Source organism: Pipistrellus kuhlii, unplaced genomic scaffold (assembly GCF_014108245.1).
Source record: "Pipistrellus kuhlii isolate mPipKuh1 unplaced genomic scaffold, mPipKuh1.p scaffold_m20_p_18, whole genome shotgun sequence".
NCBI lineage: Eukaryota > Metazoa > Chordata > Mammalia > Chiroptera > Vespertilionidae > Pipistrellus > Pipistrellus kuhlii.
The window spans coordinates 11788949-11807243 of NW_023425493.1; the positions used below are offsets into that span (position 1 = coordinate 11788949).

The 18295-nt window shown below is 36.8% G+C and overlaps 2 protein-coding genes across 7 annotated transcripts in view; one reads left to right on the plus strand and one right to left on the minus strand.

Moving 5' to 3' along the window:
* INTS7 (integrator complex subunit 7) overlaps positions 1-14005 on the minus strand; it is a 40907-nt gene extending 26902 nt beyond the window's left edge. The window contains exons 1-8 of the mRNA XM_036442601.1: positions 13783-14005; positions 9993-10122; positions 9053-9199; positions 8435-8572; positions 4781-4827; positions 2412-2611; positions 1832-1954; positions 615-732 (exon numbers count right to left, since the gene is read on the minus strand). Coding sequence (XP_036298494.1) covers positions 615-732; positions 1832-1954; positions 2412-2611; positions 4781-4827; positions 8435-8572; positions 9053-9199; positions 9993-10122; positions 13783-13876 — 997 coding nt within the window. The 5' untranslated portion in view covers positions 13877-14005. The remainder of the gene's footprint in view (positions 1-614; positions 733-1831; positions 1955-2411; positions 2612-4780; positions 4828-8434; positions 8573-9052; positions 9200-9992; positions 10123-13782) is intronic.
* Positions 14006-14136: 131 nt separating this feature from the next.
* Positions 14137-18295, plus strand: part of DTL (denticleless E3 ubiquitin protein ligase homolog) — a 59487-nt gene continuing 55328 nt past the window's right edge. For 5 of the 6 annotated variants that reach the window (XR_004988757.2, XM_036442605.2, XM_036442606.2 and 2 more), the window contains exon 1: positions 14210-14393. Coding sequence is in view for 5 of the 6 variants with exons in the window: in XM_036442605.2 (XP_036298498.1) it covers positions 14342-14393 (52 nt within the window). In the remaining variant the exon portion in view is untranslated. Of the gene's footprint in view, positions 14394-18295 lie in introns of all 6 variants that reach the window. The other variant, XM_036442602.2, reaches the window with a different exon arrangement.

Genomic DNA, 18295 nt, shown 5'->3' on the forward strand with positions numbered 1-18295 from the left:
ATAGTTCTTTGATTAATTGACTACAAAAGGAAGCAATAAAGATTCCACAACATTAGCATTAAAACAAAACAACGAAAACACTTTAGCCTGAAGTCAGTTAGGTAATTAAACTCCTCACTGGACATTAATAAAGGTATTGTGGAGTTAATTCATCTTGAATTAGGCAACCCAGGAAAGCATTACTGAACTGGGGTAGAGTTTTATTTTAATCATTTTCCAGAGTGATAACATACACCTAAAAGGTAGCATGACATTTGCTTTTAAAATTCACCATCACTTGGCCTTTGAAATGTTCTTAACTTCAAAGGGCACTTTGAGTCACAGACATACAAAAGCAAACCAGCTATTTTAAGCATCCTCAAAAATATCGTTGCTCCCACATATAATTCAAAAAAGAACAAATATAGGAATATAATATCCTTGAGTTAAGATCAAGGATGCAAGATTTTATTACCAGGAGCAGTAGTTAAGAAATAATTGTCAAATAAATTACTACCATATAACAAAGCAGGAGACCAAAACCTTTCCAGATGCTAAAGCTGGATAAAGGAAACCACCTGAAACACCAATGTGAATACAGGGATTAGCACACCATCTGTGATATTTCTCCTTACCTGAAGCTATGCTGAAATAGTGCTTGACTGCAATGGTCCCTGAGAGTGTGGACAGGACAGACAACATCCCCAGTTTCAAGCTGTCATAAGGAGTCTGGAGGGCACATTCACAGAGGGCCTGAAACGCAGAAGAAAAGGAACACAAAACACAAGATGCTAGTTTCAATATACTTTAAAACTGTCTACTCATTTTAAATTGTCTAGCTTTTAGAAAAATTGTGTATGAATGTCTTTTTTTCCATTATAAAAAACTTATGTCAAACTGCCACAACCAAGAGGAGCCTAAGGAGGCATGTTAACTAAATATAATGCATTATCTTGGGTGGGATCATGGAACAGAAAAAGGACAAAGGTAAAAATTAAACCTGAATTAAGTATGAAGCTTGGTTAATAATAATAATGTATCAATATTGGTAAATTCTAACAAATGTACCACTTTAATATAAAATAGCAATAACAGGGAAGTGGCTATGGGGTGTGTAGAAATCCTCTGTAGTATTGTCTCCATTTTTCTGTAAATCCATACCTGTTCTAAAAAATAAAGACTATTTCTCAGAAAGTCATCATGTGTACTGTTCAGTCCACCATATTTTGTTTACCTAAGAGTTATGAATAGCAGTTCATAGATGTATGTATTTTTTAAAATAGCAGAGTGTGACATCCCATCTAGTTTATAAGTGAGTGAGCTCTCTATCCTCCTCCCATTTTAGGACATTTCCTCTCCTCTGCTCTGGACTCAGGTGGTCTGAAGTGTTACCAAAAACCATATGCTAGTTTTTCTTACAATGTTAGTGAGCTATAAACATACACTCAGCCTCATTCTGTATATTTACTATCAGAACTCTGACAAGACTGCACATGATATAAATAGTCACGTAACTAACTGCCTATTAAACTGAACTAATAGCCATTCTCTCACAAAGTTCCAGAAAGTGAGTAAAACTTAAAGAGTAGGGAGAAAGTTAAAAATAAAACTTCAGAAAAGTTAAACAATAAATGTAATATGACCCAAATAAAAAAACTGGCAAAACTGGGGAGGGGAGGTGGATAATCCTGCTTCTAAAGATCCAGAAAAATTCTGACAAAGTATACTGAGAGGCCAAAAAAAAAAAAAAAAAAAAAAAAAAAGCCCTAATAAATATTAAAATATATAATAGTATATTATTTTCCTATATAAATTATTAATGTTTAAAGTTATTATTAATGTTCAAACATACCTGAATGTTTTCCCTACTCCACGTGTGTGGTGTTTTATTGGCAAGTAATTTCAGATCTTGAATAGCAAGTCTCTTTACTGCTTTCCTGGGGTCATTCTTCAAATACTGTAAGAGAAGCTGGATCTATAAAAGAAAGTCACTCAGTTAACAGTACTGTCACATAAACTATCTTTTTTGGATGCAATGGAGTTTAGCAAAACATTTAGACTTGAGACAGGACTCATTTCAAATTGCAGCTCTGTCATTTACCAGCTATATGCCCATGTGTAGGTCTCTTTCTGACTGTGTATAAAATGATACTATCCTTTAACTTGTACAGTTCCAGCAAAGCACCTGGCCTTTCACACTCAAACTTTTCTTTTCTTTATGCCCCATGCTCTGCCATCTACTCACCTCTACCTCATTTCCTCGAGAGATCCCCAAAATTAGAATTGTGAATATAAATGAGCAAAAGGTAATTAAACAGATCTTTATTAAAGAGAATCTTAATACTAAAATTTATGGGTTACTTATTTTTTATCCTATATTTAAATATGCAAATTTAGTGAAGACAAGACAGTTGAAAGAAAACTGAGATCACCTGCTTAGGAGTATCCACCAGAGACGAAGCTGCCAGCAGAGTAAAAGTGTGCAGAGAAACGATCACCATTTTGGTGGAAGGATAGGAGGTGACCAGCTGCTGCAGAAGCTGACGAGCGCTGGAGGCCAGGATGGCATCATGGTGCATGTGCTGCAGGATTGGGATCAACTTCAGCTTCAGGTCGACTGGTGTGGCTAAGCCTAGATGCGAAAAGCATTCTTAAGCTTTCTGACCATCATCCTTGATAATAGCTCACATTTAAAAGGTCTGAATCAATTGGCACAATATTCATTTAAAAACAAATAGGATACTAATATTATGTTTATAACATTAAAGATAATTGTGAGAGATAATCCATCAATGCAATAGTTTTGTCCAAAAATATTTATCTTAACATTAATGTTTCAGTGACTATAAACAATATCCAATAGAAAATGCCTTTAAAAGGCACAGTGGAAAACAGTCATTTTGCTGCCTATTTCTTCTCATAGCATACTGAAAAGCATCTATATATATACACACACACAAACTCAATGGCTAAAAATTTTATGATTTTTATAATTTTAAAAATGGTGTCTTTCAACACTAATAGACTGCAGGAATGGTTGTGAAGTTCTCTGAACTTTGTGTAGCAATGCCTTTCTTTACTGCATACACAGCTGAACTCTATGAAGATGAACTCCAATGTATCTTTTTTCTGTCAACAATAGAGCTAAACAAACAAACAAACAAACAATATTTTTTTCAATAGTATTGCTTTGTGGTGATAGAGAGCAAAAATTGTCAGTGGTGCTGTATATATGTAAGAATCTAATTTATACTCTGCAAATCATTCACTTTCCCATTGTAAAATAAATGTCAACATATGATAGCATTTCAACTTTCAACAGTAGTTCACATCAACAAACTCCCATGCTATTTGGTCTCTATTTGGGTTTGGCCAAAGCACAGAACCCCAGGAGATGGGAGGGAGAAGAATGAAGTTGGAGTATTTATTCCCTGATTCCCTTTCTGCAGGGCAACGTCATGTTCACTGACGATCAGTTTTTCAGAGTGGCCCTCGTGACATGACTCCAGGTTTCTGGTAACCATTCCCTCCCCTGCATCCTAAAGGGGTGAGGACTGCATTACCACAGACAGTTTACCCTGCCCATATGTTTGTAAATGGTTCCTCCATTAAACACTCCTTGTATTATTTTAAGTGTAACATCTGTTTCTTGCTGAGATCTTGTCAGATACAGCAGAATTCAATAAAACTCTGCTCAATAAATAAGTGATGCTTCCTTCTTAAAGATAGCCCTTTCTGCCGGGACCAGTTTGGCTCAGTGGAGAGAGTGTCGGCCTGCGGACTGAAAGATCTCGGGTTCGATTCTGGTCAAGGGCATGTACCTTGGTTGCAGGCACATCCCCAGTAGGGGTGGTGCAAGAGGCAGCTGATCGATGATTCTCTCTCATCGATGTTTCTGTAACTCTCTATCCCTCTCTCTTCCTCTCTGTAAAAAATCAATAAAATATATATTAAAAAAAAAAAAAAAGATAGCCTTTTCTGTAGGAAAGTCCTTTTAGGATGGCGAGAGAAAAGACAAAGGAATAAAGGGGAACAGGACAAAACTCAACCACTGTATCTTGGCCTTCACTTAGGTGACTTTATTTCCTTTTCTGTAAAACAGCATTAACTACCAACATCTGCCAAGCTGCACAATTCAAAAGAATGTGGTAAAAATCAAAGGATGTGGTGTTCTCTAAAGTTGTCCAATGCTGTAGCCTGAACTCCCTTTTAAATGGGGTTAGTACACATGAACCATAGCATGGAAGATGACATTAGAAATCTTGGCCATTGTAGACTATAAAAAGGAATTTGCATTTTAGTTGTAACTGAAGACAGTGGAGGGACATCAGTACAGTGACGAGAGACGAGAGAACCCCAGAGCTTCTAATGGCACTGCCATCCCCCAAATCATTATCTGCATTTCTCACTCAAATATCACTTCATCAGAGGCCTTCCATGAGCTACATATATAAAATAGAAAAGTTCCACCTTACCATCTACCCTAGGGATTTACTATCCACATTACTTCTCTCGGTAGCACTAAATATGTCATATTTTTAGTTGTCTGTTGCCACCCCTCCTCCTTCCACCACTAGAATGCAGGTTTATGTGAGGGCATGGGCTTTGTTTTATTCACTATGTTATCCTAAGCACCTAGAAAAGTTCTGGCATTTAGAAGATACTTAATAAGTATTATGTGAATTAATAAATTAGTAAGTGATTAGCACATAACAAGTATTTAATAAATGTTAGCAGCTATTTTTAATATACTAATAAATCCCATTAAGTCACTTCATAATAGTAAATAAGACACACATACCTTGAATCATTTCACTGATTTTGTTACAGATTCCCACAGCAAAATCCCTTTGGAAAGAGAGAACAGAAAAAATTTTAAAACCAAATAATTAAACTTTTCTAAGGACTTAAAAGAAACACAACGCAATCAACAATGGAGAAATGCCAACAACGTACTCCAAAGTATAACTAATATTCCAAATGTCAGGTGGTAGGGGTGCGATAAGAAATGCAACTGAAACCAAAACTCCAATTGGCAAATGGGGTCATGCCAACACTGTTCTCACTTGGTATTTGAGGAAAGATGCTCTGATTTACGAGTGCTGTTGCAATTTGCATCACTGAGTGATACTGTCAGAAAGATTCAAGGTCACTATCTCAGCCTATTATGCTTTAGGATATATTTTTAAATTAAGAAAAGCTCTTACTACACAAGCTGACTACATAAGCAATTAAAAACTATTTCTAATATTCTAAATTTTAGAAAAACAAATAGAAACACCTTAGGAAATATGAATAGGCTCTTACTATAAAAGCCAAACTAACATTAGCCATGTGTTTTTAGCTTTACATATGTGTTAAGTATTTTGCAGGGTGCTGCTTTTGATTCTATATAATAGAAATATCACAGAATGTTGCAAAGGTATTAATAATATGAATATAAGATAAAATATAATATGTAAAGAAACATAGAGTAATACAATCAAACCTGGCTTATTTAGCCATAATAAATGATACATAAGACATAAACTACTTCTCCTCTAAACTAATTCAATGGATGTCTAAATAAAATATTTCCTGCTATTAAGATATGATTTTTTACTTTTTTATTTTTATTTTTTGTAAAAATATATTTTTATTAATTCTTTACAGAGAGGAAGGGAGAGGGATAGAGAGCTAGAAACATCGATGGGAGAGAAACATCGATCAGCTGCCTCTTGCATACCTCTTGCACTGGGGATGTGCCCACAACCAAGGTACATGCCCTTGACTGGAATCGAACCCGGAACCCTTGAGTCCCCAGGCCGATGCTCTATCCACTGAGCCAAACCAGTCAGGGCTGATTTGTTATTTTTAATTTCATTCTCACAAGTGAACAGTAGAGTTTTCTAGAAGTTACATAATATATGACATCATCTATTGACAACTAATGGACTGCATCATTGTATATTCATCTGTTTTCTAGAATTTTCTCTGGTAGTTTAGTGTATAATTGTGTTTTCTGAAATTAATTATTTCTTTTCAATTATTCCATTGTGCTCTTACTCTCTTTAACTACGTTCATTATGTTTGTAACCTTATTATCGTCCAGTACATCATAATTCTGAAATCTTGATGTTTTTCTTATGTCTATGCAGAAACATATCAAGAATTATACTTTGTTGTGCTTTGCAGTAAAATTTTGAAAGGATTTTCTAAAATTGCTTTTATCAATAAAAATATATTTTAAAAAATTGCTTTTGTTTTAGAATTTAGAATATTTAATTCTAAAATTAATTTGCAAATTATTGTTCTTATACTTAAGAGTGAGTTGGCTTGAGAGATTTGAAGACATTTTCTCAACTGAATGCAACTAAGTTCACCATAGTCGCCAGTAGAGAGCACTTCTCTCATTGACAATGCTCCCCTAGCCCTTGAAGGCAACTGTGATTGAATGCAACTTCTATTTTATGATTTGGACTAGTCCTTTAAAAGTATAAGATCTTAACCTTTGTGAGAACAAATCAGATATGGTTATGGTAGTAGACAGCGGGAGAATAGAATTAAATTCTCAAGGTCTTATTTGGCCAGTTACTCTTATTTATTTAAGATCCAAAACTGGTAAATTAAATTAAGATAAAAATACATCAATTAGTATTAGTTGAGATATCTGATCTTCTGCCAGGTCATCTTTCTCTGGAGAAAGAGGTAAACTATAATCTCAAAAAGATACATTTTGTTTATTTCACATACATTTAGATAGGTCCTTTAGGCTTTTTATTGAACTAATTTGGTATTTTTAGTATTACAAATTATAAGTGTATACCGAAGCCTGGTATATTGAAAACTGCTTCTACATAATTGTTAATTTAAATGTTTACTGGTCATCAATTCTTTAAATGGTGTTTCTAGGTTAGTTAGTCTTAATCATTTCATAACACAGACCAGAAATTCTACAGCTGATAAAATTACCTTATGATAACAGGAGAAAAAAAGTGAATAAAAAATGGTTCTCATAAATAAAATCTAATCCCTAAGTGATAAACTTATTTAGAAACTACATTTAAAAACTACTTTTGGAGTCGCTGGAAGTATGTATTTAATCTAACATTATAAAGTACTGAGACCTTGATAGTGCTAATCAGGTGTGAATAACTCACTAGATAATACCTCCAATCATAAAAGCAATTTTTAAAAAGCTATCCATATCAATGATTTTCTCAACAATAAAAATATTTGCCAATTTTCAAACGCACCAATAGGAACTGTATTTATTCAGATATTTCTCTTCTTCCATTACTGCCATTTCTACTAATTTACAGTAGTAAATTAAAAATTGTATGCTTTCTATTCTCTACCCTCCTTTCCCGATGAGTCATCTTGAACTTCTAAAGGTTTGAAAAGACAGCTGAAGAGAATATGCACATACTTAAAAGCTGAAGAAAGAAAATTGATTATTTCAGTTACCAAATGTAGCAAGCACATGCTCTTAATGGAAATGCTAATTTTTATTTTAAAAAATAACATTTATTATTCACTTGATTATAAAACCAAAATTTGCTCATAGCATGATACAGAGAAATTTCTAAAAAGGAAAATAAAAATGTAGATACAATCTTACCAACCCAACCCAGAGACAATATTTTGATATACATCCTAGCTTTTTTCTATTCCATCTGTATGTTGTGTTTTATTAAATAAATTTGATATCACATAAGTTATTATATAATCTGTTTCTAAATACATTTCAAAAACACAGTTGTTAAAGAGTTGATGTACTATTCCACTGTACAACCATATTTACCAAACACTGGTTGGAATTTAGGTTGCTACTAACATTTTTTTGTTATTATAACACTACAGCTAGTATCCTTGCAAATAAATATCAATACACATTGCCGATTTCTTAGGATTAGTTCTAAGTGAATTTTCTAGGTCAAAGGGATATTTGGCAAAATACTTATTATCAAATGCCCTCCAGAAAGCAATGCTACTTTTATCAGTCACTAGAGGGGATAATATACTTTTTGCAGAGAATAAGTTAACAAGTCAAACACAGTAATAAGACCATGATCAACAATTCACCCCCAACAAAAAATGTTCTGTAAGAACATGACTTCCAAATAGGTGAAAATTGGTTTCAACTCAAGTTACTACTGTCTTTGTCAAATCATGTACAGCTCTAATGCCATAATTTGAGAAGACAGTAAGAAAGCAGTCTTCCTCCACTACTGTGCTGATCCTGTCCTTCTGGAAACTCCTATTTCATTTATAGTCAATGCCAACATTTGTACTTAACTCTTCTGTTCTATGTATTTAAGTTTTGCTGCCCCAGTGTGATCTACACTCATTTGGAAAATACCCCTTGCCATTTACATTTTTCTGTATTGCTCAGTATTTATAGATATTGCTGAGTTATTCCTTCAAAGCCTCTTTTTGGGAATCCAAATGATTCGTTTGAAAGGCCTATGCTTACTTTGACTGTGCAGAAAAGTTGGCAGCAGCAAAAACAGCAGCTTCAACTTCTACATTATCGTGTGAATCCAGACTCTGACGAATACTATGGTGAGCATTCTTCCTCTCAGGAATTATTGATGCCAGACTCCCCAACATCCTACAGAAACAGAGAAACCAGAAAAAAATGCAAAAACAATACACTCAAGGCCAGAAGCAAGGCAAAGCTAGATGATCAAAACTAAAGTTTGTAGGTAATTCCATAATCCCAGGTTAATAAAGCATTAACTTTAGGAAACAAGCAGTGACTTGTTTCTGTAAAAGAATCAATAAAATATATTTTAAAAATAAGTTAGGTGGAAAAGCAACCAATATAATATCTTAATAAAAAAATGAAATATATAAAAAAAATAAGTTAGGTGACAATATACAAGCAAAACAGCATCATAGATGATAAACAAAAGTATTTACAAATAAGACAAATAAGTGCAGTTACCATATTTTTGCATTGAATCTCAGTTGAAAAAACAAAAATAAAATTTTAATAATCAAAATGAAAAAGTAAGTATATTGCCTTTTCTGGTTACATAATTACAAATCAAACAATCGTGTGGTGAATCATCATAGCAATGCAGTATACCGGAGTGTGATGGCTCTTGCTACAGGATCATTGCTATGAATCACAGAGAAAATTCTCTTCACAAATTCATCCACATTTAGAATCTTCTCCAAGTGCTTCTCACTTTGTTGAGTAACTTTAAGAACACAGAGTCTCAGGAAATTGTTTCTATGAAAAACCAGGGATAAAATAAATTAGGCCACTTTAGGAAAGTCATATTTGATCAGGAATCAAAATTATACTATTAATATAAAATTGTAGCAACAGGCAAGTGTTTTTCAATCTTATTATCTGTGTCCTCGTTAAGAGTTAAATTTTAAAGTACTTTAGGTGGGCATTCAGCATAAGCAGTTAGCAATGCCTGCAGTCCTGCTGCCAGACACCAATTTTGGCAGTGACACAAGGAGAAGCCCTGAAGCAGAACTGAATCTCAACGTATAATAAACAAGGCCCACAGTTCAGATGGCCTTCCTCCCCTCTAGTGCTAATTCTATAACATCTTTTCCCCTTCAAGTCTGGTTCGGTGTGTGTATAAGCACATGAGAACTTGGAGAATGGGAGAAAGAAATAGGAGAAATGGTTTTTTTAGTCAGTGCTTACATGCTTCAGGCACTTCGCAATAACATGTTATCAAACGTTATAAAATAAGCTATTAAATCCAAAACTGCTCAAAATAATCAGTACAAAATTACAGGCATTTCCAAAGCATATATTGATATATCAAGGTTGCCATGATTTGATTTATCCTATTACACAAAGATATAAGAACTCTCTAATTTATACTCCTCATTTGTGCTTAAAACACCACTAAATCTCCCACTAAAAGGTATTATATACTGTGTCCATAAAAATGATAACCAATCAGTTGGAAGTTCTAAAAGTCAAAAAGAATGAAGACCACAATATAAAACAGAGATATGAACAAAGTGCTTTAGGACAATAAGGCTTTCAAAAGACTTACCCAACTCTGAAAACATCAGCTAACTTTAGGAATGCAGAATTGATGAGAATAGGGAATGGATACTTTTGAAAGAGCCTGGGAAAGCGAACAACTGCTTCACATTGTTCACCAAGTTTGCCAGATCTTAGACCTAAGAAAAACATAAAAAGAGGACAGCTTACACATGTGGATACAATAAAGTAAAGATAGACAATACTAACACAATATTACCCAGTAAAGTTATTTATGTAGAAAAATAACAGTAAATTTTTAACAACTAGAGGCCCACTGCATGAAGATTCCTGCAAGAATGGGCCTGCCTTTCCCTGGCTGCTGGCAGGACCTTGGCTCCGGCTCAGAGCCACCTTTCTGCCTTCCCACACTGCCCAGAGGTCTGGAGCTGCAGGAGTGGTGTAGAACACCTGTGTCCCACCCCTGGCCACTCAGCACCTGAGAATGCAAATTAACCCACCATCTTTGTTCGGTTAATTTGCATACTCACTCGTGCTTGGCTGATGGGCATTGCTAAGGTACAGTCAATTTGCATCTTTCTCTTTTATTAGTGTAGACTAGGTAAAGTACAACTGTAGTTCATTGCCTTTAAAAAAAAAATGGTACATAAAATAGTAATTTGGCATACTGTCACTTTGAGGTAAAAAAAAAAAAAGAAAAAGAATTTTTAATAGGAAAATTTGATTATAAATAAGTTAAGAATATTTGGGGCCAGAAAGTATATCTCAAAAAATTTAAAAGGACTAAAATCATACCAAATATGTCCTTTGATCTTAATAATTAAATCAGAAATCAGTAAGAGATTTGATCCAATAGGACTGAGACTTTCCCTAAGCAATCAGAGGTTTGTGGCTATATTCCAATTAGCATCTTCACCAACCAATCAGAGCAGCCCTACTCTGACCAATCGGGGACAAGTGGCAGGTACTTCTCTCTAATAAGTCAGTCCTGTTCTGGCTTGGGTAGCAGACTTTCCCTTTCCACTGAATGCTGAAATGGTGAGCCACCTTGCCACCTCACCTGAGGGCAACCTTAGTCATGCTGTTCCACAACCATCCTGTCTCATAATTGAGCTGAAACTCTATTGAGCTATTCCACGGCTGTGCTGTATTATTATTGAACTGTTTGCACTGAATAAAGATTCCTTTTTCACCACACCCCAAATTGGAGATTCCTATTGTTTCTGAATTGGCACCAATGATCATCAGTTGGTAAATATTTATGTTAACAAAGAAAAAAGGTCCCAGGCCTAACCAGTTTGCTCAGTTGATAGAGCATTGGCCTAGGGACTGAAGGGTCCCAGGTTCGATTCCAGTCAAGGGCATGCTTGATTGTGGGCACATTCCCAGTAGGGGGTGTGCAGGAGGCAGCTGACTAATGTTTCTTTCTCATCGATGTTTCTAACTTTCTATGCTTCTCCCTTCCTCTCTGTAAAAAAAAAAACCACAATAAAATGTTTATATTAAAAAAGACATTTTCTACTACCCCTCTGGTCCAGGTGGGCTCATCCCATAATGATAGTTGTAAAAAAGATTGTTATAGGGCTCTAAAGAAATGAGAAACCTAGAATTGTTTAATTCTTTAAAAATTGCAATTGTATAAAATCACAGAGGTAGAAGAAATAATTTGTAGAAAAAGTGGGCTTAGGAAACAAGGTATAGAGTTGAAGGAAGGTCCCTTAGAGCTTGGGAGTGTGAAAGCTAATAGTAACATGCCTGGGACAGGTATGGGCAAGGGTAAGGGAAAGGCATGCCTCCTGGAGGGAGAGCCAAGATTGTATAGTTTTTAAAAAACACTTAGTGTTATAACTTTATACTTCAGAAGAGGAAAAGCCCTATAGCTTTGGAAAGAGAAGCAGAGCTCACATTATTTTCTTTTTTGTTGTTATTAATCCTCACCTGAGGATATTTTTTCCATTGATTTTTCAGAGAAAGTGGAAGGGAGGGGGAGATAAACAGAGAGAGAAACATCAATGTGAGACACATCAGCTAGGGATCACATTATTTTTTGATTGGTGGAGATACACTCAAGATTCTGGGACTCAATCAAAAGAATATTGAATTGAGTTGTAACATTTTTTGTTGGTCAAAAGGAGTTAAAGGCTTAAATGTCTGAGAAATTCTTTTTTTAAAAGTTTGAGAAACTGCCCTAGTTGGTTTACTTCAGTGGATAGAGCAGCCGGGGAACTGAAGGGCCCTGGGTTGGATTCCCATCAAGGGCACATACCTCCGTTGTAGGCTTAATTGGGGCATATGTAGGAGGCAACCAATTGATGCATCTCTCTCACATCATCAATGTTTCTCTCTTTCTCTCCCCTGCCCTTTCACTTTCTCTAAAGATCATTGGAAAAATATCCTTGGGTGAGGATTACCACCACCAACAAAAAAATTTTTTAAAGGATGAGAAACTTATCTATCTTGACCAACCCTCTAAAAATGTTTACAGTTTAAAAAAGAAACACACACACACACACACACACACACACACACACACACACACACACACACGGTCCTCCCAAGGTTAGTAGAGTGTCCATGTCAGAGATCTGGGAAATGGTTCATAGTGGACATAGATTCTTCTAACCTTTAGTCCAGTTCTGAATACACTATACATTGACTACAGTTAATTAAGAATTAACTGTGCCAGGCAGATGTGGCTCAGTTGACTTGCAAGTCAGGAGGTCACATTTAGATTCCTGGTCAGGGCACATGTCTGGGTTGCGAGCTCAATCCCAGGCTCTATCCCGTTTGGGGCATTCAGGAGGCAAACAATCCATGATTCTCACCACTGATGTTTCCATCCCTTTCTCCCTCTCTCTCCCTCCCTCTGAAATAACCCCCCTATATATCTATATATCTAAATCTATATCTATATATAGATATATATATACATACACACACACACACACACATATATGTATAGCAGATGACAAAATATTTTCCTCATTCAATAAAAATCCTTGAAGTATACTGAAACAGGTTTCATTTTAATACCTGAGTTCTATACTGACAAATATCTGGCTTTGTCTTCTATATTCATACCTAAGAAAGAAGACATATCCCTTTTTAGCACTTAATAAAGACTTATTTTGCATACCACTATATCACCTAGTATATTTTTTGTTCCATAAATTTTATATCATTTAATATTTACAACAATCTTGTCAGCTCAATGTTTCTGTACCCACTTTGCAGACAAAAAAAAAAAAAACAACAACAAAAAACAAAACGAGGTTCGGGGGTTAGGTGACTTGTCCATGATAATAAATGAGTGAAACTGCAACTCAATTCAATCTAACTTCAAAGCTCTTTCTAGTACACCAAACGCCCACTCCCCATCCTCAAAAGGAAACAGAACTCTGCAGAGAAGGAGCAGGGGATGGTTTTCGGATGGTCTCAGCTGACTTTCACCTGCCCAGTAACTGCCAAGTAACAGCTACAGAACCCAAATAAACCGCTATGAAGTCGGTGCACCATTATTATTCATTTTGGTGAAAATATGATCTCGAACGTTCTGAAAAAATAATTTTTCAATTAAAAACAAAACAAAACACTGCTTGGAAAATCGGGATACTGTGCCCCCAAGTGGTCAAAAACGGGCCCTCCCCAGAGTTCGCTAGCTACTAGCTCGATTTGTGCAAGGCCAATCCAGCAACGCGGCAATTTCCCAGCAATCTTTTAAAGCACAGGGGCCCGCCCCCCGGACTAGGGAAGCTACGCGCATGCCCGAGGCTATCCCCGCTCGGGGGCGCCACTCCCCCCGCATCCATCACTCCCGCTCCGCCCGCTCTTTTGAATACCTTTGTCTAATTCCATAAGGGCAGAGTTAGCATCCAGCTCCTGTTCGCCATAGCCGGCATCTGCCAAGAAAGACTTAGTCGAGTTGGACGCCATGGCTCCCAATAGTTCCTGGACTACCCTTATTCAGAAATAGTGCACACTCGGCCCCATCACCGCCATCTTCTTCCACCACCACCACCTTCTCGCGGATAGTTCCCTCCGCGCTCTCTCAAAGTCGTGGTGCGCATGCGCCCTGGCCACCACGCCGTTCGCCAACGTCTCAGCGCCGCCTCCGCGCAGGCGCCCTGGGGCCTCCCGAGCGCCAGGTTCCCGCGGCTGGGAGAAAAGGAGGCGGGGATTCGTCGAGGGAAGTGAGTCGACGGCGCCCGGACGCCGCGCTGAGAGCCAATCAGAGGGCGTGACGTCAGTTTGGCGGGGAGTTTGGTGGCCGGGGCTTACAGTGGCGGGAGTTGGAGGCTATAACTAGTCCTCTTCTGCAGGACCCGAGTGGCGACTTGTGGTTCGTCGGTGGCATCTCGACGACTTTTCTCTCGGTTGCGCCTTTCCCCCCCGGCCCAGATGCTCTTCAATTCGGTGCTCCGGCAGCCCCAGGTTGGCCTCCCGAGAAATGGTGAGTAACGGCCCTAACCGCTGCTCGCGGCTGGCGGGATTCGCCTCCCCCCCTGAAACCACACCTCGGACCAAGGCCGAATCCAGTTGTTTCCCAGCTCCAGCCCCGAGTTCTCCGACGACCAGGCGACTGGAGAGAGCAGCGGCGCTTGCACGCCCCTCGGGACACTTGGGATCGGAGTCTCCATTTTTAAAACTAACATGTAGGCGGACGAAAGGGGGAGAAAGTGAACTTTTAAATGGCCTCCTTTACGGCGTATGCCTATATTAACACGTTTGGTGGAAAACGCGTGCATGGATGTGTGCGCGCGTGTCTGCGTGTTTCTCGTCGGCTATGTGAGATGGAGGCGACTCGGATGCATTGATGAATGTGTTGCAGAATCTTAGCCCTAATATTTATTCTTTTGCATCAGCGAATCTGAGCCCGCTGTTAAGGAACTCCAGTCAAGCGGAGGAGACAGAACATCTGCTTCTAGCATGGTCAAGAAAGTTTCCCCACCCCCCCTCTCTCCCTGATTACTTCATATGAATAAACATTTGAAATTATAGAGTGAAAAATGCCCATAACCCCCCCCCCCCAGAGATGACCAGTATTAAATAGATTGAACAGTATATTTTCCCAAGATGTTTTTCAATGCCGGAGGTAGTATGTATTGTTATTTTTTTGTTTTGTGTTTTACGCTAACGGTGTAACTTGGGAATATTTCTATATTAGTATGCAGAAATCTAACCTATTCTGTATAGTTTTTGAGGATCTTTAGGTTAAAACTTTGACAAGAATTTTGAGCCTAGGTTTGGGTGTCATCGACCTGAAACTTTCTGATGAGGAAAGTTACTCCTGGGACTAAGCTTGGATAGAAATGAAGGATAAGACTTCTTTCTCTTTAAAACCACGTGGAGGGGGGGAGGAAGAAGACAAGAATTTGAGAGGGGAACTTTTTATATTTAAGGCATTGGTCTAGGACAATGTGCTACAAGGGGGGAAAAAATTTAAAACATGCAATACCTGACTATTTAGTCGGGGCACTGACTTCTTTTCCCTTAGATTGTCAAATAAGGAAATGACAACAGCCAACACAACAATAGCCGTCCGGTGTGAACAGATCAAAATTATACTTTTTTGTTTTTTGTCAGATTGGCAAAAATATATATGTTTTGTTGTGCTTCAGAAACTTTCTGATAAGGATGTTACTATCTAGACTAAGCTTGGATAGAAATGAAATTTCATTCCTTTAAAGAAGAATAAGCCTTTCTCTTTAAAACCACGTGGGGGGGAAAATCACGTGGAAAACAGAAAGAAAAGAATATGAGAAGGGAACTTTTTACATTTAAGGGATAGGTCTAGGATAACGATTTTCAACCAGTGTGCTGCAAAAAATAAAATTTAAAGCATGCAATGCCTGACTATTTAGTCAGGGCACTGACCTCTTTTCCCTTAGTTTGTCAAAAAAGAAAATGACAACAGCCAACACAACAATAGCCGTCCAGTGTGAACAGATCAAAATCATAGCTTTTTATTTTTTTGTCACATTGGCAAAAAATATATATATATATTGGTGTGCTGCAGAATTTTAGAAATCACGTTTATGTGTGCAATGAGATAAAAAGGTTGAAAATTGCTGGTCTTTTAGGAAAAGGGTTTTGAGAAAGAGACTGAGTAGTCCCTCAATTTTCTACCACCAACCTAAAACTTTATATCTTCCTGACCTACTTCCCTCTTGCATAATATTTTAAATCATACTTTAAATTGCCCCCCTTTTCTGTTTATACAGGGACCTTGCTTGAGTAACTTCTCTATCTGTCATGAGTGTCAATAACAGTGATTAAGAGCTTTGAGTTTGGAGATAAAATGCCTGCATTTTTTTGTGTTACTGTTTTTTAATGCCTGAGTTTTAAATCCAGTTCCACTCTTTATCTGTGTGACCCAAGGCAAACTCTAGCCTTGATTTTGTAACACATTTTCTCCTAAATCTCCAATTTATCCTCTATCTCCCGGCCTCTCATAAATTCTCGTTCATTGTTATGTGTTAGGCTTTGACATTCATTCATCCTTATATATTATGCACTGAACATGATAGGACCATTTTCTCTTTTCCCCTTCCTGTCAGTGTTCCATCCTAGGCTTGTTATCTCCTGTCTACTCCCATGGATGATCATAACCTCACCAGGGCTTCTTCCACTGCCACTTGCAACCTTCCTTTCCCAAGTCTGTTATATCCAGTAATATAAAAGTTGTATGAGCATCTTTTCCCAGATGGTCAGTGCCACAGGCCATCTCAAATTCAAATACCTAAAGTGAATTGACTTTTTCCCCCTAAACAAGCAGTATTACCTATTTTGGCAGTAGTTCCATTATTTTAAACTAGTCTGCCCAGCCAGAAACCTGAGAGTTAATAAAAATTTCTCCATTTTCCTCAAGATACACATACAGAAACTTTCCTTATAATCTCTTGACCTCTCTTTCCACACTAATTTTGCCTCTTCACCTTATCTTGAATCTGTTCTATTTTTACCATTCCATTTCCTTAGTTTGGGCCCTGATACTTTTCTGGTCTGGATTATAACAGGTCTCCCAAGTGGCTTCTCTCTAGTTTATTCTCCACATTGTTGCCAATTTTATTTCTAAAATGGGAATCTGATTACTTTTCTGTGTATTTTTAAATTGGTACCTAAAAGTTTTCATCCTAAGTTAAACAAATATAAAGAATTTAATTTCTGGCCATATTATAAATATTGACATAAAAATAGTATATTACTCTTTAAAATGTATCTAATAGAATGTAAATTCTATAGTTATTTGATAACTGCAAAAATAATTTTTAAAATATGAACTATTTTAACTTAAATATTGTACCGTTTCCCCAAAAATAAGACAGTGTCTTATATTAATTTTTGCTCCCAAAGATGTGCTAGGTCTTATTTTCAGGGGATGTCTTATTTTTCCATGAAGAAGAATACGGTACACATTTATTGTTAAATGAAAATAAAAGAAATTTATTACCTGTATACGGTAGTACGGTAGTTGTCAACACAAACGAGATAAACTGTGAATCCTACAGTATCAAGAATTTACTCATTTATTCAATGACAGTCATGTCATCATCTTCTGGAACATCATCATAACAATCCAATTCCTGAATTTCCTGGTGAATTTCTTGTGACTCCATTTGTTTCAGAATCAGTGGACCAAATCTCTCATGGTTAGCAATAGCACTGTCTTTAAATGAGTACTTCTTGTCAAGGTAGCCTGCTCGCAGTGCATTTGCAATGCAACTGTCAGTGATTTTCTCCCATGAATTCTTCACCCAAGTCACAACTTCTTGCAGTTGAGGTTTCACAAAGTTTCCACACTGATTTCTCTCCATTCTATTTTCAATGTAGTCATTAATTTCCATGCACAATTTCCATGTCTTTGCATGGCTTGTTTATTGCAATATCAAGAGTCTGGAGATAGGCCTTATTTTCGGGGGGATGCCTTATATTTCACTCAGAAGGAAACCTGTAAGTAGGTCTTATTTTCGGAGGATGTCTTATTTTCGGGGAAACACTGTATATAGTTGTTTTTCTCCCTTGAACTTATTTCCACTTTATTTCTCCCACCAAATTTACCCTAATGTAATTTTATTTTAAGCTTGAAAATTTGATTGATCACCCTATCATATTTCTCTTTGTAAAAAAATACATTTGAATTGATATTATCTGTGATTGTAAGGCTCTGTGTGTTTAAAGTTCATCTGGATTGACTTACCATTGCAATTATTAGTATGCAGGTAATCAAAACTATATATTTTTAATTTTGATAAGGAATTACTAAGCAAAAAGTTAAAATTTTATTGGAAGTATATTTTTTTAGGCAATGGATTTGTGTGTTCATCATGTCTTTACTAAAGGGAGTGTCCGGTT